Source organism: Hippopotamus amphibius, chromosome 16, assembly GCF_030028045.1.
Source record: "Hippopotamus amphibius kiboko isolate mHipAmp2 chromosome 16, mHipAmp2.hap2, whole genome shotgun sequence".
NCBI lineage: Eukaryota > Metazoa > Chordata > Mammalia > Artiodactyla > Hippopotamidae > Hippopotamus > Hippopotamus amphibius.
In genome coordinates, this window is record NC_080201.1 from 4,231,441 (window position 1) to 4,259,142 (window position 27,702).

General features: G+C 48.2%; 1 protein-coding gene across 1 annotated transcript in view; it reads left to right on the plus strand.

Moving 5' to 3' along the window:
- Positions 1-23,068: 23,068 nt before the first annotated feature.
- Positions 23,069-27,702, plus strand: part of COTL1 (coactosin like F-actin binding protein 1) — a 41,863-nt gene continuing 37,229 nt past the window's right edge. The window contains exons 1-2 of the mRNA XM_057713583.1: positions 23,069-23,347; positions 23,606-23,688. Coding sequence (XP_057569566.1) covers positions 23,271-23,347; positions 23,606-23,688 — 160 coding nt within the window. The 5' untranslated portion in view covers positions 23,069-23,270. The remainder of the gene's footprint in view (positions 23,348-23,605; positions 23,689-27,702) is intronic.

Sequence of the window (27,702 nt, forward strand, 5' to 3'; positions counted from 1 at the left end):
CAACGATCAGCCTTTTTTGGTTCTGAATTTGGTCCGAACTGGGCACTGCAGTGTGCAGGCCTAACCTTGCCCTCTGCACCAGCCTGCCTCTGTGTCATGATAAAAGCGAGGCATGATCCGAGCAGAGAACTTGGAAGACGCAGACAAGCACCAAAGGGAAAACATTACCCACTGGAGGAGAACAGCTGTCAGTACTCAGGTGTAGGTCTGCTGGTACTCCCCGCACAGGCATGCCCGTGACGCCGTGTGGCGCAGGCCCTTTGGAAACTGCCCCCCCCCCCCTTTTGCAAATATCACGAGCTTTTCTCGTGTCAGTAAGTTCTCTTGCATTGGATTGTGGGCTTGACCCTCCCCATTTTGGGGCCCCCCACTGGCTTCACTATTACAGTAACACAGGTGAACACTCTTGCACCCACGTCTGATGGTAAAGCAGAGCTGCTGGGTCAGAGGAGCGCCTGTCTGTAAGGCTCTGACCTCTGCCCCCACAAACGCTGTCCCGGTGAGTTCCCCTTGACAGTGGCTCAGTGCCCCATCACTTCTGAGGTTCAGGCCCCATCAGACGGAACTAGGACCAGCTACGTAATTTGCAGGGTGCAGTGCAAAATGAAATTGTGGGGCTCCTTGTTTGTAAAGCAGAAGAACAACTTTTTCCTTTCTTCTGCAGTCTCTCTTAAGAGCCGTCCTGGTGCTTTATATTTGTTGTTTCACGTCTTGCTCCTTTGTGGGACTCGTGCAGACCCTCACAGGCACCTGGGGCTGTGCAGTCTGGTGGGCAGAGCAGAGGCTGCCCCAAGCCTTCCTGCAGTGTATCCAGGCACCCTGCCGGGCAGGGGCGAGGTTGCCTGAGGTCAAGAACGGTCCAGGGCTACATATAAAATAGATAACCAACAAGGACCTACTGTATAGCACAGGGAACTATATTCAATATATTATAATAACCTAAAAGGGAAAAGAATCTGAAAAAGGGCATATATATATTATATATGTATAACTGAACCACCATGCTGTACACCTTGATTTATGTACGACATTGTAAATCAACTGTACTTTAAAAAACAACAACAGCATCAAAAAGGTCCTGGAAGGCAGGGGGGTGAGGGGAGATGGAACCACACAAGAGTCTGTGAACACGGCTCCGAATCCCCCCAGACCATGCTCCATTGTACCATTTGGCTTCATTTACAAAACACAACGTCAAAAGATAAAATTATTAAGAATTTCGAGACAACAAATGTAGAGCATTAAACCCCAGTGTGGGGCCTTTCTGAGTGCAGGGCCCTGTGTGACTGCTGGCCTTAGATGGGACAGTTGGGACTGTCACCAAAGAGGAACACTCGAGGCTACTCGAGACCCAGTTCCAAAGCACATGTCACAGTAGGATACCTTAGTATACACACGCTTCACCTGGACACACAGAAGGACAAAAGGAGGGCAGCGCAGGGGGCTGGGGCTAATTGTGGGTAATGCACAGGCCTCATACTAAACACTCTTTTCATCACCCGTGGAATCCTCTTGGGACTTTGCAAGTCCATGCTACTGTTATCCCCACTTTACAGATGCGGAAACTGAGGCTCTGAATGATTGGCGGGCGCTAATATCACATAGCTGGTGAGCGCAGGAACCGGGATGAGGAACCCAGGTCGTCGTGGGCCAGCGCCCAGACAGTTACCCAGATACCCAGCCTGGAAGGGCTCAAGCTGCTTTTCTTTCAAATTACCTTCTCGGCTGTGACCTTCCTGGTGCTCAGGAGGCGGCAGCTGTTCCCAAGGGGAGGCAGGGAGAGGTGTCAGCCAGCTGCCGGCCAGGTCCCCGGAACAGCTGGGCCTGGCGGTGGCGGGGAGGGGTGGGGGTGGGGCGCTGAGGACAGGGTGGGGGGCGGGGCTGTGAGAACTGCTACTTGCAGCTGCGGCCCGTGCCCTCCAGGGAGTTTCCAGGTCCCTGAGTCTCTTGGAGGAGGAGGAGGAGGGGAGGAGGAGGAGGGGAGGAGGAGGCCGGGCCGGCTCTCTAAACACTCTGTTTTTCTCACCAGAGGTTTATCCTTGGCCCAGCTTCCCTCTCAAAGGCTGAGTAATCTAGAAAAATCGCAGCCCTGTGTAAAGGAGCCGGCCTGGGGGCCACCCGGGATCATGTCCCCAAGCGGAATTCTTGGCTCAGCCACCCGGGTAAGTTTGTAACTGTTTAGACTGGAGGATAAGAGGCGACAGAGCAGCAAATGGGTAGAATCACAGAGGGAGTGTGGGTCCAGGCCTTGGTTGTCCCTAAAACCTCAGATTAAAAGAGAAAAGCCGTCCCTCAGCTGACACTTGCTGCTCCCGCCTTCCGTCTCCCCAGGACTTCTCTCTCCAGCTCTGCCTGCATTTGAGCCCCGGCCTGGCTACTCCCCAGCTGTGTGAACTGGACCAGCTACACTCTGCCTCAGTTTCCCATCTCCAAGTGGGGTGGCCTTTGTTCCTCTCATGGTGGTGACGATTTAATCCATGATGGGTGAGTGAGTGAGTGAATGCGTAATAATAAATGAATTAATACGTGACAACCACTTCCAACAGTGCCCCGTGCATAAAGCTCCCTAAACTTGAGCTTCCGCTGACAGTGCCTGACTGTCTACCAGTGAGAGAGCTCTTCTTTGGCTGAAGCCTTTGTTTCCTGTTAAAATAGAAATCATTTGAAAATTGACCTTTTTTTTTATGGCCGCACTGCACAGCATGTGAGATCTTATTTCCCAGACCAGGGATCGCCCCCTGGATTGAAAGGGTGGAGTCTTAACCACTGGACCACCAGAGAAAGCTCCTAAATGGGCTCTTTTCTATTAGCCTTCGACACCTTTTCATCAGCTTCAGATCACGTTGTTGTGTTGGGACCGGCTGGGAGAGGAAGATACCCCAAGAGAGAAAGAGAGAAGGGGGGAGAGGGGGCAGGTACCAGGCACAGAAGGTACAGGAAGCTCCCTGTATGTCACAGCTTCTCTGGAAGGTGACTCTGTCTGGGGGCCCGTCCAGTCAGAACTGCTTGTCACTCACCGCCGAGGTCCCTAACTAAGCTGGCATTGCCCACAGCCTGACTCTGCCATGGCTGGCCAGACCAGACGCATGCTTCCCTGTTTGCCAACTGTGAAAATGAAGCGCTTGGCATTTCAGGGTTGCAAGCCTGGCTGGCGTCCAAGGTCAGCAGGTAACCCTGACCCTGGCCGAGCCATGTCTCCTCTGGAATCTTCAAACCTCTCATGTGTAACACCAGGCGCACGGATAAAAGCCTTCCTAGAGTTGTGTGGCCAGCAGAGCACAAATGCTATTGCTTGCAGGTTCATCCACTGGTTACCCTGCCTGCCCTCCTGGATGGAATGAAGACTGAGAAAGTCTCGGGGTATTGTGTTTGACCTGGAGAACCTGGGCCAGGGGTTTGATATCAGTGTAGGGTGGTCAAGCCCTCAAGCTCTAGAGCTGTGCTGGGCGAAACCTTCACCATCAGCCACCTGTGGCCATTTCCGTTTCAATTCGTTAAAATTACATGAAATTTAAAATTCACTTTTTCAGTTGCCTTAGCCCCGTGTCATGTCCTCACCAGCCACCTGCAGCTAGTGGTGCCCATATGGGACAGCACAGATTATAGAACAATTCCTCTGTCTCAGAACATTCCAGAGATGCTGCCCTAGGGCAGCTCTTGCTAACCGCGTGACTTGGAGCAAGTTACTTATCTCTCCGGGCCTCAGTTTCCTCATCTGCAAAATGGGAGTTTATCTACTCAACAGCAAATACTTATTGAGTGCTGGCCATATGCCAGATACTCTTTTAGGCACTGGTGATGTAGCGTTAAACACAGATAAATAAAATGGTGACTCTCATGGGAGCTGACTGACATAGAGGAGTACTTGTCTCCGAGAGTTGGAAAAAGCAGGAAAAGCATTTAATATAGTGTCTGGCACATTCTAAGTGCTTAAGAAATGTGAGTTGCTATCATGACTAGTAATCTGCCCAGCTTCCTTCTCCCACAGCCCTGCTACCTGGGATAGTAAACACATAACATGCATGCCTTCACTGCCCATCCAGTACCCACGGCAGACATTGCTAATGGATCACAGCACTTTCCCACTGAGCCCAGAGGTACTGCTGAGATTCCAGGAACAGCATGGAGCAGCACTCTCAGACACATCCTCTTCAACATCACCTCCGAGTTCCCCTATGAGCTGCATGGACCCCACAATCCCTAGATCCTGTCTATAGAGTTCGAGTTCAGACTCCAGGCCCAGGTCTGACCCTTCTTAGGGGAAAGAGCAGGTGGCTGGTTGGTACCTTGTCAGCCCAGCAGCTGGTCCTGCTTTGACCTCCTGCCAGGAACTGGCTTCTTGCTTCCCTGCCTCTTGGAGTGCGGTTTGGCCGTGTTCTCCCCAGAGCTCCTGGAGTCTTGAGTGCCGCTCCTCTCCTTTATTCAAGAAAAATGGACCTTGCCTAGGCTGGACGAACAGTCCTGGCCAAAAAGGGCTGAGAGAAACCTGGCCCGGCGTCCGAAGTGGGAGAGAAACACGTGAACCTGCAATTGTAATATAGTGAGATGGGGGAGGGCGGAGTCTGGCCCTCGGCCATGGGGACCGAGGACAGGAGGAACACAGGGTCCCCGGGAGTCTGCTTCATGGGAAGGGGTGCATTCTTCTCCATCCTTGGAACCGCCTGTCCTGGCTCCTGCTCTCCCCCGCTGCAGGGACTGACCCGAACAGCCCGACCGGACTCAGCAGGGCTGTCCTCTCTGTACCGCCCATCATTTTGGTTCTGCTGGTCACCTTCATTCCATCATTCATTCAGCACAGCAGGTGGTAACAACAGGTGGTGTGACGACATCTCCCTTGAACTCTTATTTCTGCCACTTACCAGCACTGTGATCTTGGGCAAATTACCCAGCCTCTCTGGGCCTTGCTTTCCTCCTCTGTGAAATGAGGTTTACAGTAGAGCCTCCCCGCCTCCCCCTCCATGGAGAAGGCTTAACACGATGCCTGGGGCGCAATACTGTCTCACTGCTGCTGGCATTCACACATACATCTCCGGATCCCCAGAGATTTTTCTCTTTGAGTCTGTTGGCATTGTTAATTCCAGGAATGAAAATTTGTTTCAAATGCTAAACTCTCCTGGCACCCCTGGGATAAAGCTTTTCTGCTCATGACATATAACGATGGGGGGAGTGACAACTGAGCTGTGTTTGAAAGGGTAACTGGGAGATCCCAGGCAGATGAGAGGAGAAGGGATCCCAGGCAGAGGGAAGGGCATGTGCAAAGGCCCGGAGGAGTGAAGCAGTGGACAGTGGAGGAAGAGCCCCAGGTGGCTGGCATGCGGGGTGCTTGCAGGGAAACAGCAGTCAATGGGTTGATGGAGGAGACTGGACTCCACAAGGACAGAAACTCATCGGCACTGAGCTGAGTGCCTGGCAAGTGTGGTTGAAGTAGCTTTATTTTTATTTATTTATTTATTTAGTATAGTGGATTTACACTGTTGTGTTCATTTCTGCTGTACAGCAAAGTGATTCAGTTGTATGTATATATCCATTCTTTTTTACATTCTTTTCCATTATGCTTTATCATAAGATATTGAATATAGTTCCCCGTGCGCTACAGTAGGACCTTGTTGTGTATCCATTTTATTTATTTTTCTTTTTTGGGGGGCTGTGCCACACAGCATGCAGGATCTTAGTTCGTGGACCAGAGATGGAACCCGTGCCCCCTGCGTTGGAAGCACGGAGTCTTCACTACTGGATGGCCAGGGAAGTTCCAAGAAGTATGTTATTTTATTTTATTTATTTACTTTTTTAGTGAAAAATGTCCCAGATTTTTGTGAATAAATTATTTATTTATTTATTGGCTGTGTTGGGTCTTCTTGCTGCATATGGGCTTTCTCTAGTTGTGGAGAGCGGGGGCTACTCTTCATTGCAGTGCGCTGGCTTCTCATTGTGGTGGCTCGCAGATTTTTTTTTAAATTGGTGTATAATTGCTTTACAATTGCTGTGTTAGTTGCTGCTGTACAGTGACGTGAATCCGCTGTATGTATCCATATGTCCCCTCCCTCTTGGACCTCCCCCTGCTCCTCATACCACCCAACGAGGCCAACACAGAGCACTGAGCTGAGCTCCCTGTGCTGTGCAGCATGTTCCCACTAGCTATCTATTTATGTTATTTTAAATTCCACAAGCACACCATGAACTTTGGGAAGACGAATCCCTTGTATCCTAATTCTTTGTTACCCTCAGTACATATTTGTTGTCTGTGTCAAAACATTCAGCAGCCTCGAGGCTCCTTTTCCCTATAACCCGCCATCCACAAGTAGAGGACCCTACCCCAGCCTCACCCAGATCGCGCCAGCTGTGACCATAGGTGCTCCTCCCCTGGAGAGCTGGAAGGTTCCAGCCCCTCCTCTTGAGGGCAGGCTGCAGCCAGTGGCTGACCAATAGTGAGGTGTAAAGGTCTGGCTCTTGCCTCAAGGTGGAGAGGACAGTTCTGTGGTTCTGTTCAAGCTCCAGGCTCTTCTGGGGTCAAGTGAAAGGTAGTCTCCTGCCGAGACCACCTCTTCTCCAGGCTTTCTCACTGCGCTGTGCTGCCTCCTAGCTCCTTAAGGTTTCTACTGCAAATTCTCGCTCCATAAACCACTGCTTGAGCATCCAGGTCATGGGTTCTGCGTCCTAGAAACCTGACCTAAGATGCCACAGAGGAACAAGTGCTTGAAGGGGCAGAGCTATTGGTGACAACTGTTGTTTTTTTCCTTCTCCTCTTCCTTCTCCTTCTCCTCATCTTCTTCTCCTCCTAAAACAATAGCCCCTGTCCCCTACCAATCCTTTTCTCCTTTGTCTGGGTTCCCCCAAAAGCAGACACTGAGGCTAGAATTCAGGTTCAAGTAGCTAATTGAAAAGTGCAGGAAATAGCCATGGGGCCGGAGGTATGGAGACCGAGAAGGGAAGAGGTCCTAACAGTGCAGGTCAAGCTGGAACTTCAGAGGTAACTCTTGGAAACAACGGGAAAGGCGCACCTTAGAGCATTCCCACCCAAGAGGTGCGGCAGATGGGGGTACTCGCACGTCCTTCCTGGTACGTGTTGGCTGACAGCTCCTTGCAGGGTTTCCCAGCCTGCTGGGCCAGTGGGCAGAGCATTTCCTGTGAATCTGGGGCAAAGCCCTCAGACCCAGAGCTGCAAATACTGGCAGCTGGAGAAGTAAGCCCTGAGGAATATGGATGGAACACCGACAGCATTCGCAGCACCTTCCTTTACGGAACTATTCCTCCCCAAAGTCCTTTCCAAAAGCTTCTGTTGAAGCTGCCAATCTGAGAACCTCACACAGGCGCACCCGCCAGTGTGGGCACATGATCCATGTCTAGCCAATCACAGTAGCCGATTCCTCAGTTCATCCAAGCAGGGCCAATCAGAATCTTCCTCTGGGATTTTTATGCAGTTGCTGGGAGAGAGAAATTCATTATTTTTTTGTTACTAACTGGGGAGGGTGTAAAGTCAAAGTCTGCATGGAAGTAGCTCATTTGCCATAGAAGCGAATGTGGCCAACATGCAGGGGAACAGAAACGAGAGATGGGAGAGACAGGGGGAGAGAGAGGATGAAGATGCTGATGTTGAATTCCTGGTCCCACTGTGCCAGTAAAATTCACCATCTTTTCCCCCCAAAACTATTGGCTGAAGCTGGTGTGATTTCTGTTTCTCTCACTTGCAACATCTGAGTCCTTACTAATGCAGAGTCAATTCATATTTTAATCCCTCAGACTCAAAGGGGGCAGCATTTCAGGGATGAAGACATATTTGTAGACTGAGAGTCTTGAATTATGAGTCTTGTCCTCGAAGCCAGGTCATTCCCATACTGTTAGTTCCCGGAAGGCTGAGCTCAACTGGAAAGTTTCATATTTTTCTTTTCGAAGTTACATAATGCATGTGATTCCAGGAAGCAGGAATTCCAGATGGGGGTGTGGAACTGGGGATCGGAAGTTGTTGGCCTAGGCAAGTACCCTCAAGTTGCCCAATGCTGGGGCGACTGTGTGGTCAATCCTGTGGGACTTCTTGGGGAAATGCATCTCAGAACTGTCCACCCAAGAGCTGGAAGGGGCATACCTTTGTTTATTGGTTCCTGCACTGCCACTGTCAAGGGTAGCTCATGGTAACCCCACTGCCAGCTTCTGGGTCGTGCAATGTGAGTCGCTAGCGGGCTCTGTGGTATTTCATGCCATAGTGTCTGCGAAGTCTGGGGACTAAAGACATAGGTAGGTCTGTGGGGGGAGGGGTGGGGCGGCATCCCCATCATTTGGCTTTTGCACAAAACAGGTAAGGAAGGCTTGGGCAGAACTGCTGGCTGTGGTGACAGGAGTTAGAGGTGGGGAGAGAGGATCTGAAGGGTGAGCACTTCACCAGTGACAATTTCTCATCTAGCAGATTGAAGACCACAGTCCATCCCTACTGGGACTCTCTTAAATCAGGATGAGATGGTAGAGTTGTCCCTGCCACAAATCTTGTCTACCTGTTGACCTTCAATCTCTTGCAAAGTCCTTTTTCTGGTCTAGGTGTCACCTTCTGAGCATCCAGAGATTTGGCAGGCCTGGGTCTGCATATCGGTTCCCTGACCCTACCCACTCTGACCCTCTAAGTGGGCTGGCACCAATACTGCCCTGGCTGGCAGGTCCTCTCCCTGCCCCTTCCTCTTGGGTCAGTCTCAGAGAATCCTTAACACTGTAAAGGAAAAAATCATTCTGAGTCCATCAATGATGCCACCCATTGGCAAGCGGGGTGGGCTGGTTATTCTCCATTTACTTGCTCTCCAGATTCATTCTTCACTCTCTCTCTGTCCTGGGAGTCTGACTTCGATGGATGGCATCACATGGGCTTCCTCTCCTATGACTTCCTGTTGGGTTCAACCAGTGGGAGGTACCAACTAGAGATTGGAGGGCAGGAGGAGAGAGATGGGGGTATTTCTTCCCCTGCCCACCCCCTGCTTTGGGCTGAGGCTCTGTCAGTGGCTGCAGTGACCACAGCTCCTGCCAGGCAATCCTGTTAAAGAGAAGTTATTCTGATACTGGCTAAAGATGCAAGAGAGACTTTATGTAGGACTACTGCAACAGGGGAGAGAATCTGAGTTCACCTCTGAATACAGCAGAGACGGGGGGCGTTTATAGCAGGGTCAGGTGTCAGTGAATGGAAAATTACTACAAGGAACTATCAAGGGTCAGAAGAGTCTTGCTAAACTGACTTAATAGAATTCTTGCTCAAGGTAAGCCAAGGACTTAGATATCAAAGGTGGGGGATGAGGAATTTGATCCGATGTCAAGAGTGGGGAGATCCTCCCTAAACTGACTTAGCAGGAGACTTTACTGAAACTGGGCTCATCAGGCCAAAGAGGGTGGGGCCATGGTCAAGACATTGTTGACAAGAGGGACCAGAAGAGCATGACTGAAGTTTGGCCAAGGAGGCGTCTTTGCAATCCATCTTCTGGGCTCTAGCCCCCAGGCCCCAGTAATACTCTTCCTTGCCTTTGTGTCTTCAGGCTCAGGTGGTGGCAACTCTGTTCTTACTGGCCCTGGGTACCTCAATAAGTTCTTCTAATTTGATTCTCTAAATAGTCCCTTACTTATTTTTTTAAATTTAATTTTAATTTTTGGCTGCGCCATGTGGCATGCAGGATCTTAATTCCCCGACCAGGGATTGAACCTGGGCCATGGCAGTGAAAGCATCAAGTCCTAACCACTGGACCAGCAGGGAACTCCCTATATCCCCTCATTTAAATTCTCTTCGGAATCCCATCTGATGTGCCTTCTGTTTGCTGTCAGCACTCTGACTCCAAACACTGGGAAAATTTTCCTTTCAGGGCTTCCTAGGTGGCGCAGTGGTTAAGAATCCGCCTGCCAATGCAGGGGACACAGGTTCAATCCCTGCTCCAGGAAGATCCCACATGCCACGGAGCAACTAAGCCCATGCGCCAAAAAAAAAAAAAAAAAAAATTTCCTTTCAATCTATTTATCTTTCATTCTCCAAAATGACTTGTAGAGCTGTCTGCTTTTTTCTCACACTGTCATGAGAACCTGAACTTCTGGTCTAAGGGCAAGAGAACTCTGAAACCACAGCATTAAATGGTAGGGGGTACATGAGGATGTACAACCATGAGACCCGGCGCATGTACTTACATGTGTGGCAATGGACAGAGGGTTAAGCCTCAGTCTCCCCATCAATAAAATAGGCACAATAAAGTGACCCTGCCAATCAGCCTGTGGCCAGCAATACGTCTAGTATTGTGAGGCCATGGAAGGAATATTTATTGAACGAAAGAACAGGTAGATGACTGAATAAAATGTGCTAATGCAAAAAAGTCACCTGTAACTTCTAATGTCTAAGCAAATTTTAATTTTTACACACTTATTTTTTTAAAATGCTGTCTTAACCAACTTCCACTTTGTTGACTCACTAGATTAATGAGCTTTTCCCATTTCTTCTGTGAAACACACGAGCACATTGAATCTGCCATCTATGTACTTCTTCCCCTACCTTTGGCCTCTATGCTTAGATAGAGTCAGCTGTGTTTGCTCTGAAATGTTTATGGCAGTTGTATTTATTTTTGTCAATAACTGATTCAATTAAATGTTACAGAAATTGTGGAAACATGAGGGTAAAAAGAAAGAATACTGTCTCTGTGAAAACTGAGATGAAACTTGGGAAAGCTTGAAGCAAGTGACTAGGGAAATTGACATCAAACCAGCAGTAGAAACTGGGAAAGAGAAGGCGGAAGGGAATTGTGAGCCCCAGGTGGGCGGGGGGGGGGGAGGGGGGCTCGTCCTGCACCACGATGGCTTTGAAAGCATCTTTAGGTTCTCCAGCCGCCATAAAGAACAAGAAATGGGAAATTGTAGCAGGAGGGTTATAGACGTGGTCTAGGCGAGAAGAAAGACACAGGCCTATCAAAAAGAATGAGATAATGCCATTTGCAGCAACATGGATGGACCTAGAGATGATCATACTAAGCGAAGTAAGCCAGACAGAGAAAGACAGATATCATATGACATCTCTATGGTATCACTGACACGTGCAATTGAAAAAAAAATGAAACAAATGGACTTATTTACAAAATGAAAATAGACCCAGAGACATAGAAGGCAAGCTTACGGTTACCAGAGGGAGAAGTGGGGGAGGGATAAATTGGGGATTTGGGATTAACAGATACATGCTACAATACATATAACAAACAACAAGGACCTACTGTATAGCACAGGGAATTGTATTCAATACTCTGTAATAACCTATAATGGAAAAAATCTGAAAAAGAATACATATATATATATATAACTGAATCACTTTGCTGTATATCTGAAACTAATATAACATTGTAAATCAACCTATTTCAGCCAGCTCAGGCATGCTCAAAGAAGAATGTACACGCATATGTGGTAGGTCCAATCAAATACACGCAGTGTGACTGAATTTAAGGTGACTCCCTGGGACAACTGACTTGTTAGATTCACTGTTAGCTGATTGACCCAAATCCTGATTTTATAGGCTAAGAAAGCTTCCTTGTCTTTCTGAAGTTCTCTGCTTTTTCTCCTTTTCTTCCAATTCTCTTTTTCTCTTCTCTCTCATTTTTCCTTCCTTTTTCTCTACTAAATGTCCAAGCATGAAACTGGTTTTTAAATTTCTGTAACTTTAATTTTATTTAATATTAAATTTAAAATTAATTTTAAATTTATTATATCTGTTGAATTCAATGGAGTATTCTCTGTAATTAACTTCATATTTCTTTATCTACTTCAGGCGACTGTTATGGGCTGCTTAAAGCCAAAGGGATCCCCCCCCAAAAATAATAAATAAATAAATAAAATTTAAAAAAAAAGTCAAAGGGATGCTTATTGTAACAAATACTGCAGACAGTTGTGGCTTTTTATTTGCCTATTGTTCACATTAACTTCTCTCTCTCTGTAGGCCTTGTCTGTATAATAGTTTCCCTATGCCTGCGTAAAATAAACACTTAAGAAAAAAATCTTACTTGACCCTGGAAGTATATTTTAAATGCCCTAGGGAAAATTATTGTTAAAGGAATTCAGTGGTAGATTTTGTTTATTTGTTTGTTTTCAGTGGGACCAAGAACCAGGATTTTCATATATTATGTTTGCTTAAAGTCAGGCAGACCTACAACATGTTTCTGTCTGTGAGGAATTTACAGCCTATTAAGGAGAAATAAAACAGAGGGATTTTACTAAGGAGAAATAAAACAGAGGGATTTTACAAAGCAAGTTTAAAAATTTAACTGATGATACAAGATCCTCTGTGTTACTGAAACTTCTTTGTCGTGTCAAACATAGAAGCTAGTTCAAAAAAGCAACAGTCACTAGATCTAGAATTAACTCTCACAAATCCTTTGCTGTGACGGGGAACTCCCTCCTTCCCAAGGGAGCCCACTGGAAAGAGCTTCTTTTTTTTTTAAATTGATATATTTTTAAGTTTTTAAAAAAACTTATTTATTTATTTTTGGCTGCATTGGGTCTTCGTTGTTGCACCCGGGCTTTCTCTAGTTGTGGTGAGCGGGGGCTACTCTTCATTGTGGTGCACGGGCTTCTCATTGCAGTGGCTTCTCTTGCTGCAGAGCAAGGGCTCTAGACGCTGCGGGCTTCAGTAGTCACAGCACGTTGTCTCAGTAGTTGTGGCTCGCAGGCTCTAGAGCATAGGCTCAGTAGTTGTAGTGCACGGGCTTAGTTGCTCCGGACCAGGGATCGAACTGATGTCTTAACCACTGGCAGGTGGATTCTTAACCACTGCGCCACCAGGGAAGTCCATTAATCAATATATTTAAAAAAATTGAAGTATAGTTGATTTACAGTGTTGTGTTAATTTTTATGAAACAGAAAGAGCTTCTTTATATTGACTCCAACTCTCTCTTCCTGTAGCTGGTGTTGATCTGCTCCTGGAAGGGTCTTATAAGATGACTACCATCGGCTGCAAGAGAGACCTCCTTCCAAGAGGAGGAGTAGTTCTCCTGTCCTCCATGAAACTGCTCTCCTGCAGGAAAATCACATCTGTGGCTTAGCATCCCCTCCCAGTGTCAGCTGGGGTCCTCCTTTAAGCACAATCCCCACGTCAGAACACAATTCTCAAGGCGTGGTCTGACCAACTGAACCACATCTTCTCCTTCTCTGGTTCTGGGCATTAGAGCTTCTCCTCCCACCTGCCCTCCTTGGCCATGAATGGCCAGGGGGATGGCGGTGGAGTAGGGGAAAGGTGTCCACCCCTGCAGGCAGGATTTCCCAGCTCCCTGGTCAGAGGCTTCCTGATGAGTCTAGCAGTGGGAGACCCTCATGAGAGAGTGGAGGGCAGGAGGGAAGAAAAGGCAGGTGTATTTCTACCACTCTCTGGAGCAAATCTCCAGCAGCCATACCTCCTCCTAGCTGCAGCATCCCCTACTCTAGCGTCCCCTCCTCCACTCTCTGTCTCTCTAACTCAGAGCTGGTTGCTAGTCTGTCCTGTGGCTGATTTCTGGCGGTGTGTCACCAACCTGCTCAGCTTCTCAGCTCTCCCCTCCCTGCTGCAGCCAATACCCTATATTCAATTCTTCCTGCTTATATACTTCTCGTGCGTGCGCTTGATTATTTGTATATATACAGTTTCTGTTTTCCAGTGGACTCGAGTGCTGTGTGCTGCTTCTAGTAAGGCAATTTAAGATTACATACTAATTAGAAGGGGGGAGGCAGTCTGTCACTTAAAATATTAGCTGCTTTTATATCCTTTGACATGCATTTTCCATGTGATCCTCAAACAATTCCTCTGTGGGAGGTTCCCACTTCATGGAAGAGGAGACTTAGGCTCAGGAAGGGTAGGCAGAGCCAGGATTTGAGTGAGCAGTTGCCTGAACCCTTAGCCATTAGACCACACTGCCCTACTCAGAGACTTGGACCCACCCTGTCCTTACTCACTGGTAGATAAAATTCCAGGTCACATTGCCCTTCTAGTGTCTTCTGACTGGATTTCTGGAACCCAAGTGGAGTTCTCTCTGAGTGACTCACAGTTCCTGAGAAAGACCATTCAGGAGGTGGGTATTACATTCCCTCAGTCAGTATCTCAGCATCTTCATTTCCCAAAAGTTCCTGGGGGCCTCTCTTCAGAGATTTGACAATGTGTGAGCTCAGCACTGATTCTATAAATATCATTTTCTATAAATATCCATTCGGTGTAAGGCACCTGCTTCAGAATGACAACCACCTTGCTGAGAACAGCAAGTTTCAGGGTTATGTTTTATTCCCGTCTCTAATTACAGCTGAGGTGGTATTTCTTCCTTTCTTTCTTTGTTTAAATTTATAGCCCCAAGGAAAGTGTGGAAACCAGGACACTGACCTCAAAAATTCTGTAAGGTTTTTTTGCAATGAAAGAAATAATGCTCATGCAAAAATGACGGTTTTAAAAAGTCAGCACAGGTGTTTCTAGTCTCAGAGCACATGTAGTTGAGCTACTTCAGGTCAATGTCACGGTCTCCACACTCTGCTTCTTGCTGGGAAGGCTCAGACTCCTGAGGTCACACTGCCTGAGTTGACACAGTATCTCTGCAATGTTCTCGCTATGTGACCTTGGGGAGATGGCTCAACCTCTTGGTGCCTCAGTTCCCCCCTTTATGTTCGGGGTTAATGACACGGTCTCCTTGGGCTGATAGGAGAATTACCTGAGAAAACAGTCATAAAGCACTTAGCGTGGCACTCGGCACAGAGAACACAACCTACAGGAAGACACTACTATTGCTAATACTTCATGCTATGGTTCCTGTATCATGTACAGGATATGTAATTACTATTATTAATAATATATCGATATAGATTATATAACTTGCCCATCTGGCATAGCCGTGGGTCTCAAAAGAGGCAATACTCTGAATTGCTGGAGAGCCCACCCACACTGGTCTCCATCCATCGTCTGTTTTCTGGGTCAATAACAGATTACAAAATTTATCTGTGCCCTGTCTCATGCCCCCTCCCCACTTGCTACCCCCATCTTCTCCCCTGCCTAATATCACAGGGATGGGTCCTAGCTGGGCACTCTCCCTTTCCTGAAATATCATCTCTCCTGGGCTTCTTCCTCCCTTTCCAGAAAGTTCTGAGTCTACTTCCTGGGCTCCCTTTCCCATCCATGCTGATGACCCTTGGGGCTCCACTATAGACCCTGTCTACCTAAGCATCCTCCCTGGACCCTCTCAAACACTCCTGGCCTGATCACCACCTGTAGACCCATGGCTCCCAGATCTGCAACCCCCACCCAACCTCTGTCCCAAATCTCTGTCCTGCGACTCTGCTGGCCGTCTCCACCTTGATGTCCCATAAGCAGTTCAAATGCCACCTATCTCAAACCGGACTCATCTCCTCCACCCACCTAGCTACTCAGGCCCCACATCCAGGAGGCTTCTTCCACTCTTTAAAAAAAAATTCCATTAAACATTTTTTAATTGAGGTATAGTTGCTGTACAATATTATGGAAGTTTCAGATACACACCATAGTGATTCACATCATTAAACATTTTTTAAAATGTGCAGTTCAGTGATTTTTCATATATTCACAAAGTTTTGCAGCCATCATCACTAATTCCAGAACATTCTCATCAACCCCCAAAAGACACCCCATAATCATGAGCAGTCACCCCGTGTTCCCCCATGCCTCCAGCCCCTGACAGCCACTAATCTACTTTCTGTCTCCATGGATTTACTATTCTGGACAGTTCATGTCCGTGGAATCCTACACTATGTGGTCTTTTGTGACTGGCTTCTTTCACTCAGCACAATTTTTTTTTTCATTTTTAATGAAGCATTTTATTTATTTTTAAAAATTTTTATTGAAATATAGTTGATTTACAATGTTGTGTGAGTTTCAGGTGTATAGCAAAGTGATTCAGATAGATATATATATATACACACACACATATATATATTTACATTCCTTTCCATTATGGTCATTTCAAGATATTGAGTAGAGTTCCTTGTGCTGTACAGTTGGTCCTTGTTGGTCATCTATTTTATATATAGTAGTGTGTATATTTTAATCCCAAACTCCTAATTTATCCTTCCCTCTCACTTTCCCCTTTGGTAACTATAAGTTTACTTTCTATGTCTGTGAGTCTATTTCTATTTTGCAAATAAGTTCATTTGTGTCATATTTTAGATTCCACATGTAAGAGATATCATATGGCATTTGTCTTTCTCTGTCTGGCTCACTTCACTTGGTGTGATCATCTCTAAGCCCACCCATGTTGCTTCAAATGGCAACTCTCATTCTTTTTTATAGCTGAGTAATATTCCAGCACAATGTTTTCAAGGTCCATCTGTGTTATAGAATGAATCAGTACTTCATTCCATTTCATGGGCAAATAATATTTCATTGTATGGATAGACCACATTTTTGTTTGTCCAGCCATCAGTTGACAGGCATTTAGATTTTCGCTTTTAGGCTAATGTGAATAAAGCTGTTATGAACATTCACATACAGGTTTTCACGTAGACATATGTTTCCATTTTTATTGGGTATATTCCTATACATGGAATTTCTGGGTCAAAGATAATTACATGTTTAACTTCTGAGGAAGTGCCAAACTGCCCTCCAAAGCAGATACACAATTTTACATTCCCACCAACAGGATGCGAGGGTTCCAGTTTCTCCACATCCTCACCAATACGTTTTATTGTCTTTTTGGCGCTTCCCTGGTGGCTCAGTGGTTAAGAATTCGCCTGCCAATGCTGGGGACACAGGTTCGATCCCTGGTCCGGGAAGATCCCACATGCCATGGAGCAAATAAGCCCATGTGCCTCAACTACTGAGCCTGCACTCTAGATCCCAAGAGCCACAACTACTGAGCCCGCATGCCACAACCACTGAAGCCCACACGCCTAGGGCCCATGCTCTGCAACAAGAGAAGCCACCAGAATGAGAAGTCTGTGCACCGCAATGAAGAGTAGCTCCAAGAAGACAAAGCCTGCGTGCAGCAATGAAGACCCAACACAGCCAATAAATAAATGAATGAATAAATAAATAAATACTTATTATTGTCTTTTAAATTTTGGCTGTCTTAGTGGATGTGAAGTGACATCTCATTGTGCTTTGATTTGTATTTCCCTAATATTGTTGAGCATCTTTTCATATATTTATTGGCCATTTGTGTATCTTCTGGGTATACAAATGGAGAAATATCTATTCATATCCATTGCATATTTTTTAATTGGGTTATTTGTCTTTTTATTTTTGAGTTGTAAGGGTCTTTGAATAGTCTGGATACTAGATCCTTATCAGATATATGATTTACACATATTTTTCTTCCATTCTGTGTGTTGTCTTTTTACTTTCTTGATGGTGCCCTTTACATTAAAACAAAATTTAAAAATTTTTTTGCTAATGTCTAATTTATCTTATTTTTTCCTTTGGTTGCTTCCACTTTTTGTGTCATATCTTAGAAGTAACCACTTACTCCAAGATCATGAAGATGTATGCCTATGTTTCCTTCTAAAAGTAGCTTTTACATTTATATATGACCCTTTCTGAGTTAATTTTTGTATATGGTGTGAGGTAGGGGCCCAACTTCATTCTTTTGTATGTGATATTCTGTTGTTGCAGCACCATTTGATAAAGGACTACTCTTTCCCCATGGAATTATATCAGCACCTTTGTCAAAAATCAAATGATCATAAATGTAAGACTTTATCTCTGGACTCTCAGTGGTGTTCCATTGGTCTATATGTCCTTTCTATGCAAGTATCACCTTCCTTGACTCTTCCCTTGCCCTCATCCCACATCCATCTATTCAACAACCGTCAATTATGTGTCCACCAGGGACCAGTGCCATGCTCGGACCTGAGCATATGATGGTGAGTGAGATGGACACCATCCCTGTCCTCATGGACCTGACATTCTTCTGGGAGTGGAAAGACAACAGTTGTAAAGAGATATAGGAGAAAGGTGACTTCAGATAGTGATGAGTGCTAAGGAAAACAAAAGGCCATGTGGTGGAGAATGAGCAGTGGAGGTCACAGAGGGGGCTGCTTTATAGTAGATGCTGGGCAGTCCTCTCCCAGTGGCAATCTTTGAGGTCTGGATAAGAAGTCAGCCATGCAGAATTTGGGGTAGGGCGGGTGCGCAGGCAGAGGGGCAGAACTTGCCTGGAGATGGGACTGATAACAAAAAGGAGGGCAAAGTGGAAACATGCAGAAAGACAGAGGCCAAGCCCTGATGAAAACATGCCTGAATTCCGCTGTGGTCTTTCCCATCACGGAGTCATTGCTCTCTCTCCACTGTTTAGGCCTATTTGAACTGAGTGTTCAGGTGTTAACAGCCAAGAGTCCCCACACCAAAGTAACTGTGTGTCTCCCCTCCTAGACTGTCATCCCCATCAGGGCAGGGAATGTATTTGTCTCGTTGAAATTTGCAGGCAGGCAGCTCTTACATGTAACACTGTTATTGCCCAAGTTTAAGAATTGAGAGATTTCACAAAACGATTCAGATTTTTTTGCTTGTCTTAGACAATTGGAAGGCTTGGTGTGGTCATACTAATGTTTCCCAGTGGCAGCTGGGGTGGATCTGAGAACCAGCGGCCCCCTTTAGATGGCAGTTCTCAACATGAAACTGATTCCCAGAGGAGAATGACCTTCAGAAAACATTTTCTTACAGGCTGTGTGCTTCGCTCATTTACATTACGTGCCTGCCCCCTACAGGCAAGTGCGTTTGTGACCCCCTTGGACACCTAATGGGCCCACTGCCAGGAATGAATGAATGAATGAATTTATACACTGCCCCAACTCTTATTTATTTATTTGGCTGTGTCGGGTCTTCATTGCAGCATGTGGGCTTTCTCTAGTTGTGGTGAGCAGGGGCTACTCTTTGTTGCGGTGCGTGAGCTTCACAGTGCGGTGGATTCTCTTGTTGCACAGCATGGGCTCTAGGCACATGGGCTTCAGTAGTTGCAGCATGTGGGCTCAGTAGTTGTGGCTTGCGGGCTCTAGAGCTCATGGGCTTCAGTAGTTGCTGTGCGAGGGCTCAGCAGTTGTGGCACACTGGGCTCTAGGGCACACGGGCTCAGTAGTTGTGGCACATGGGCTTATTTGCTCCCTGCCATGTAGGATCTTCCCGGACCAGGGATTGAACCCGAGTCCCCTGCATTGGTAGGCTCTTAACCACTGCGCCACCAGGGATGTCCCTCCCCCAGTTCTTGACATAGTAGCTAGCATATAATAAGTGCCAAATATTTTGATTTGATTTCTAGAGAAACATGCGTTGAATTAGATTGCTTTTTGTATTGTGTGGATCTCAGTTTAAGCAAATATTCACACACCGCATGTATTTCTGGTGTGCAGTTTGTTTTTGTGCCTTAGCTGGGCGTGTTGATTTCAGGATGCTCCAAATCAGGGCTCGCCTCACAACCAACCCTTTACACTTTCAGTCCAGGAGAGGGCGACAGCAACTGCGACTAGGAGAAATGCAGTTAAGGGGGGGACACTGTCAAGGCATCCCCCCATGATCCCTGGACCATGGGATCAAATCCAGGATGGAAGTCACTTTCTTGTTGTTGTTCTTTAATATTCTTCATAGATAATGCATTCATGTGTTCAAAAATAAGAGAAGGGAAGGGAAAGGAAGGGAAAAGAAGAGAAGTAAAATGATGATGAAATCTCCCTCCCACCCCTCTTCCCTGATGCCTGGCTTCCTACTTCACCCACCTCAGGTACAACTGTTATCTTTCTTGGGTGTGCTCTTCCAGAGGTGTTTAAGCACATAAAAACAGATACAAATATGTCTGTAAACCCTTCTCCGTGCCCCCCCTCCCCGCCCACTTTAGCCAATGGTAGCAACACAAAAAGGTGTTTTGAACATACTGTTTGGTACCTTGCTTTGTTCAATCAGAAGGTAGACTGTGCAGCTATCCACAGCAGTACATAGAGAGAAGGCCCCCCTGCTCTCTCTGTCTTTCCTGCTGCAGACTTCGTGGCACTCCTGTATCGTCATCTATTCATCCAGCCCCCCATCAATGGGGGGCTTCTGCTGCCAGAAATAAAGCTCAGTGAATAACCCTGACTATATTTTGCACACACTGGAGTGCATCGATAGCGGTGGCTGTCGGCTCCAGCAGCACATGAGGATGACGAAGGGGGCTTTTAAAAATCCCACCCCCCAAGCCATACCTCTGACCAAATACATCGGGATCTCTGAGCATGAGACCAGGGCACACAGGGCACCCTGTGTGCTGCTGATGTCTAGGGGAAACCGACTGGTCAGGAGCACATAGACTTGTAAATCTGCTAGATATTGACCAACTGCTTCGTGGCTGGTTGTGCCCACGCGCACTCCCACCGGCTTGTATGAGAGGGTCTGCGTCTTCACAGCCTCACTAAAAAAGCATGCCTCTCAAACTTTGCTTTTTGTTAACCTGCTAGTTTTTTTAAGATATTGCAGTTTTGCTTTAATTTGCATTTCTTTTATTAGGGCTTGAGATTGAACATCTTCTCGTGTTTAAGAGCCTTCTGATCTGTCTAGTCGTATCCTGTGCCCACTTTTCTTTTCTCTGTCTCTGGTTTTTTTTTTTTTTTTTTGGCTGTGTCACACGGCTTTTGGGATCTTAGTTCTCTGACCAGGGATTGAACCAGGGCCCCTTGCCGTGGAAACATGGAGTCCTAACCACTGGACCGCCAGGGAATTCCCTCTTTTCTCTTTTTTAGGCTAGTTTCTCTATATGTCAGCAAGACAAATTCTTTGTGATTTGAGTTGCAAACACTTTTTTAAAAAAATAGCCATTTTGTAAGTCTATTTATTTATTTATCATTTATTGGCTGTGTTGGGTCTTTGTTGCTGTGAGTGGGTTTTCTCTAGTTGTGGTAAGTGGGGGCTACTCTTCATTGTGATGCAGGGGCTTCTCATTTTGGTGGCTTCTCTTGTTGCGGAGCACAGGTTCTAGGTGCATGGACTTCAGTAGTTGTGGCACACAGTCTCAATAGTTGTGGCTCGCGGGCTCTAGAGCGCAGGCTCAATAGTTATTGTGCACGGGCTTAGTTGCTCCATGGGATGTGGGAATCTTCCCAGAGCAGGGATCGAACCTGTGTCTCCTGCTTTAGCAGGCGGATTCTTAAACACCAGGGAAGTCCCTGCAAATACTTTCTACTGCCTTGTGTTTTGTTTTGTTTTCCACTTAAAGAAGACTTTTCATATATTTGAATGTATTCATTTTTTGTTATGGCTTCTGGAATTGGAGTCATGGTTAGAAAGACCTTTACCATTCCAGTCTTATAAAGGAAGCATCCCATGTTTTCTTCTGGCAACTTTTGTGGTTTCCTTTATTTACAGGCAGATCTTTGATCCTTTTGGCATTTACCCTGATCTGTGTGTGAGGCGTGGAGCCATCTTTGTTTTTCTTCCTAATGGCCAATTGTCCCATTATTTTTATCAAGAAGTAAGGTAAGAGCTGCTTTGGGCTGCATCAGACTGGAATTTCTCTGTTTTTGTCTTTTTTGTTTATTTCAACACCAGCTCCTACTTTCCTGTAAATGTGGTCCCACCCACCCCCTCCCCCAATTTATCTGTTTAATGCTTGACTGATTGATTTTTTAAAAACAAATTCTTTACTTATTTATTGGCTGTGTTGGGTCATTGTTGCTGGAAGACCCAATGTTGCATGGGCTTTCTCTAGTTGTGGCAAGTGGGGGCTACTCTTCGTTGCTGCACATGGGCTTCTTATTGCGGTGTCTTCTCTTGTTGCAGAGCATGGGCTCTAGGCACGCAGGCTTTAGTAGTTGTGGCACATGAGCTCAGTAGTTGTAGCTCGTGGGCTCTAGAGTGCAGCCTCAGTGGTTGTGGCGCACGGGCTTAGTTGCTCTGGGGCATGTGGGATCTTCCTGGACCAGGGATCAAACCCATGTCCCCTGCATTGGCTGGCGAATTCTCAACCACTGAGCCACCATGGAAGTCCCTGATTGATTGTTTTTTGTTTGTTTGCCATTGAGAATTGAGAATTTTATTACTAATCAGACATTGTTCCTGACCTTCGGGGTTTCTAATTAGGATTTATTTTAGTTAATAACTAACAACGATGACCTTTTATTGAATGTCTAACATATTTGTTTACAAAATGGGTACCATTGAATCATAAAGCTAAACTATGGTGTCAGTACTATTATTATTCCATTGGAGGAAATTAATCAGAGTTTTTGAGGCTTGTCCAAGGGCCCACAGTTAAAGAGGCAGGTTGGATGCAATTCAAAAGCCGGGTCTCTGGGGTCCGGCCTTTTTACTTGCCTTGACCTTGTAACTCACCAGCGTTTTGGAAGCAGTCCCCTTTCTATCCCCTCCTATTTAAAAACGCTTTATTCTTTCCAGTTCCTCCCTACCTAGAAACCACGGAGCCAAACACGGGGGCAGCGGCAGTCTCCTTGGGTTTGGTGCATTAAGTCGCCCACTTGGAGGCCTCCCGTGGAGCTCTGCAGCCCTGCAGTCTGGGGAGGGAGGGATGGTGGGGGGGAATGCAAGGTGAGGGAGGGGAGAGGAGGGAAGGAGAAGGGCAGGGAGGAGGAGTGAATAGGGAGGAGGAAGGGGCTGTTGTGGGGGGACAGGGAGGAGGAGGGGAGGCAAGGGTAGGAGAGGGGGAAGGGAGGGGAGGTGGGAATAGGTAGGAGGGAGAGGGGGTTAGGGAAGGGGGAGGAGGGAGGAGGAGGAGGAGGGGAGGCCAGGAGAGGGGAGAGAATAAGGAGGAGGGAGACTTGAGGAGGGAGGAGGGAGAGGGAGTAGACAAGAGAAACGGAAAGGAGAAAGGGCTTGGGGAGGAGGAAATGGGGGGAGAAGCTGGGGGACGGCTGCAGAACGAGGAAGGGGTTGGGGGAGGGAGGAGAAGAGGGAGTGGGGAGGAGGAGGGAGGAGGAAGGAGGAAAAAGCCCCTTTCTCCAGCCCCCACCGCAGAGTTGCGCAACCCACTCGGGCTGGGATTGGCCACGGGCGAGTAAAGACGCCCCGCCCCATAAGCCCCTACGACCAATAGAGATAGGGGGCGGAGCGGGATGCGTCCCGGGAGGCCAATGGCCGGAGGGGGGCGGGGCGGCGCGGCCTGGGTCCGGCGCGCGCTGCAGCCGCGCTCGGAACTGCACCCGCGCTCGCAGCCGGGAGCTGGCAGCTCGGAGCTCAGCGCTCGCTTCCCCGCGCTGCCGCCGCCGCCGCCGCCGCCCGCCCGCCCGCCCTCGGCGCGCCGCCGCCCCGCTCCTCTGCGGTCCCTGCAGCCGGCCCGAAGCGCGCTCTTCCGTCGCTACGAGCCCCGCATCCCCCTTGCGGCACCGCGGCGATGGCCACCAAGATCGACAAAGAGGCTTGCCGGACGGCGTACAACCTGGTGCGCGACGACGGCTCGGCAGTCATCTGGTGAGGAACTTTCCATTGCTCTCCAAGCCCCACTCCCCGGGCTCGCAAGGGGCCTGGTGCGCTGAGCCGTGGTCCAGACGGGACGGATGAAGGCTCGTCCCGTGCTGTCTTCCCGCAGCCTTAACTCGGGACAGTGTGGAAAGCCAGCGCTGGCGTCTCCCTAGCCAGAGCATCTTTTAGATTGTCCTGCTGGAAGCTCTGCCATGCAGCTACCAACGCTGATGTGTGTGTGTGTTTTTCTCTTCTCCCAATCCAAAGGGTGACTTTTAAATATGACGGCTCCACCATCGTCCCCGGCGAGCAGGGAGCGGAGTACCAGGACTTCATCCAACAGTGCACGGGTAGGGAGACGCGCCTTCTGGGGGAGTTCCCCGTCTTTGGGGGGGAATTGTCAGTGCCAGGGAGCGGAGCGGCAGGGGCCAAACTGGGAGAAGCCTGTGGCCACCCTGGGCGCCTTTGGCGCTGGAGGAACCAGATTTGAGCGTTTTAAAGCCTTATAAAAGCTTCTTCCCCTCTGGGCATCCAGAGCGATCAGAGGTGACCGCCTGGCTTCCTCTCTCCCACGGTAACCTTTTCAGGCAGGGCAGCTCCTTTGCCCCCTGTGGGTCACTAGTTTTCCACCCTCAAGTCTCGCAGTTCCAAACTCCAGGGTCCAGCCCTCCCCACTTTTCCCTTCCATCGGTTAGTGAGCCCAAATAAAAACCATCGTGGTACTTATTGCAGGAAATAGAAATGGTCAGCTTCCAACTCCCCCTCCCCCCCCATCATTGTTCATGTGCTGGTGTTATATTTGTAGAATATAGAGCCAGATATGAAAGGGTACATACCATATGATCCCATTTATATGAAATTATAGAAAAAGCAAAGCTAATCTGTGGTCTGAAAACTCAGAAGAGTGGTCACATTTGAGGGTAGATAGCCACTGATGGGGGGGTACACGGAATGTGGGTGGGGTTGGAAATGTTCCTTGTATTTTGATGTGTGAGGCGATTACACAGGTGTGTTCATATGTAAGAAGTCTTTCAAGCAAAATCCTTAGGATTTGTAAACTTCATGCCCTACCCTGGGGTGTGCTGAACCATTAGGAGGAAAGAATGCATGCATGTATAACCACAGCCCCACCCCACCCCATAGAAGCAAAAGGTCCAGCATCTTTGGTAATAGGGCCTTTCAAAGCTGAGATTGGAGAATGGACTCTTTTTTTCCAAGCTCTGGTCTCCAGCTTGGAAATAGATACATTCAGACAAAGGCAGCACAGCCTGGAAGTTAGGGTGGGGACTCAGTCAGCAAGGTGGGTTGGAATCCCAGTGTGGCCACTTTCTAGCTGTGTGGTTTGGGACAAGTCGCCTAACCTCACGGGGCCTTGGTTTCCTCACCTGTAATCTTAGAGGGATGTTGTGAGGATGCGGGAGTCAGTGCCTGTACAAATGACATGGTCATTTGTGAAATAAAAAGTACAATATTGTGCCCAGGATCATCCAATGGTCCCTTTATTCAAATGGTATTTTACACTTACTCTAATTCAAAGAATATTTATAAAGTGTCTGCTTTGGGTTGGGTGGTATTGAGGTTTTTTTCCTGTGTGTGTTTTGTTTTTTAAATCTTCTCTCAACTAACATGTCTCCCTGAGAGCTACCTCTAGAAGTTCACTCACTGCTTTTGGAAAGGATTGTTTAAAATATCAGATGTGTAAAGTATTATTACAACTCACATCTAATGAGGTGCATGGGGTCTCTCGTGGAGACCTGGTGGGGCCAGGATTGGAACCCAGGCCCCTGACTCAGGAGCCCAGTCTCTCAACCACCTCTATCCTTCCGCCACCGTGATGGCTACTTTTACAGGTGGAGTAAGTGCAGACCCCTGGCTCCCACGATTTGGTGTATGACTGGGAGCTTCAGCAGCAGTTATTGCTTTGCTGGCTCTGAGGCTTTTTCATAGGCCAGCTTCCTTCCTCTCTGGACAGTAAAGTAGCAGCTTCCTCCTGCCGGCCATCCATCACCGTCCCCCCCCCCCCCCATCAGACTGGGGTCTCCCCCTCCCTACCCCACACACACACCTCTGAAGCTATTGTTTTCTCCATTGAGTAGGAGAAGGTGACCCTGGGAAGAAAGAGCATCCTGTGAGTAGGTTCCGGACAGATGCTCCAAGCCATCGGGTGAGGCTGTGGTCAGAGAACACTTCCTCCCTCCCTGGGGCTTTGTGGTTTGCTACTCCAACCCCTCCCCCAACAGCAGGGATGGGAGTGGGGAGGGCCTGGTGGGAGAACTAAAAATGCTTTCCCTGCTGCTTGTCAATCTTATGAACGGGCTGTGGGATCTGAAGGCTCCGTCTGCTTGGGCTGGAAGTCCGCCTTCCTTCCCCCGCCATCTGTTGGACAAATGTATAGGCGAGTTATGGTTGTCGTGTCTGCTCTTGTTTGTCTTAGAAAAGCCGGTTCCATCCAACTGCTGTGTCCTCATAACCCAGTGACCGAGGATTCAGAACGCTGACTAGTAACTTTCTATATGCAAGTCACTGCACTGGACACACCTTGTCTCCGTTACTGAGCTTGCTTCCCTTCCGTAGGTGAGGAAACCAAGGCCCAGAGAGGTTAAGTGACTTGCCTGACATCACACAGCAAGGTCATGGCAGAGCTGGGACCTGAACCCGGGCAGGCTGGCTCTGAGGCCTGTGCTCTTGGCCCCTGCTTGCTAAGGCAGTGGTTTAAGGTCTCACTTCTAAGCCATGAGGCTTCTTCAGTGGTACAGCAGGTTCTGGTCAGGGCTTGTGGGATTGTTTGTAGGTTACAGAAGACACATTTGCCCATTCATGTGATGCAGGGAGGCCTCTCTGTGGCCCTCATCCCCAGCCAGGTGTCCTGAGAGGCCCAAGGCTCTGGCTCTGGCCCAGCCTTCCTATTTCCAAATCTCTCACAGGGTCACAGTGAACCTGGGAGCCTGAAAACTGTACCTAGTCTCTCCTCCCTCTGTGTTCAGGGAACAAGAGGGTGGAGGGTTCCCTGCCCACCCCCCCCCCCACCCCTACCCCCCGCCCCCAGGCTCTCTCTCCTCCCTCACAGCCCCTCCTCGGGCATCCTCTCTGAAACGCCCTCCTTTGCCCCTCCTCTGCCCTCTGGCTACTGTCTTCCTTCTCCTGTCCTTCCCTCGGGCTTTCCAGAATGGAATCTGCCCATCCATCCTCTCCCTGTCACCTCTTCTCAGCCCCTAGGCTGGCCAGTCCTTGTCCACAGGAGCTGGTTCCTGAAGGTCATGGATCTGGAAGGTCGTGGGGCCCTTGTCCTCCTGTTTCTTTCTGCCGGCAGGATTTGGAGCTCTCTGTGCTCTGCACTGGCTCTTCCGGCGCTGGACTCACCTGGTCCCCTTCCTTCTGCACTAACTGCTCCATCACCACCTCTACTCTTGCTTCTTGCCCCAAACTTCAGTCCATGTGGGATGGTCAGAGATCTGTCAGGTGCAGTGAGAGAAGCCCAGTGCAATTAGCTTAAGAAAAAAAAAAAATCAGTCTGTAGTTTCCATGGTTGCAAAGTCCAGGCAAAGTACTAGCTGCAGGTAAGGCTGCCCCAAATCACTCACCCCTCCTCCCGCTTCTAGCTCTGTCTTCCTCCCTCATTGCCCTTCTCGGGGGAGGAGGGCAGTTCTCCCTGAGCGGTGATGGAGACGGTCACTGACATCCCGGCTGCCAGGCTGCAGGCAGAGCCACGCTGATGGGGGCAGAGAGACCCTTTGCCACTGATTTCAGTGGAAGTCTCCAGACTGGCAGATGCTCTTCGGCCTGGCTGGGTTCTCGTGCTTGTTGTGAACTGATCACTGATGTGCTGGCTGGTTAGGTCGGGATCAGTGCTCCCCCTGAGAGTGGGGGCAGGGGCAGGCCCACCCAAACCAGGACACAGGGTAGGGGAGGGTGGTCTCCTAAGGGAAGAGTGAAAAGGAAGGCATGCTGCTTCCAGAAGAGAGGCAATCCCAGAACAGGTCCATGGCCCCCGTTAATTGCAACAGTCTCTCAGCCCTTGTTCTTTCTTGTCTTGTGTTCATTCTACCCCAGCCCCACCCCCCATTGGGAGTAACTCTTCCTAAAGCACAGCTCTAATCAAATTTCTCCTCTGCTCATTAACCACCCATAGCTCCCACCTGCCCGTTGCATTAAGTGCGGACTGTCTGCTTGGCTTTCCACTCCATTTTCCCCCACCCACATCTCCTGCCCGGGAGCGCCCACAGCCTTCTTTTACCTTTTTTTTTTTTTTTTTGCACACGGGCTTTGTTGCTCCGCAGCATGTGGGATCTTCCTGGAGCAGAGATCGAACCCATGTCCTCTGCATTGGCAGGCAGATTCTTATCCACTGCACCACCTAGGAAGCC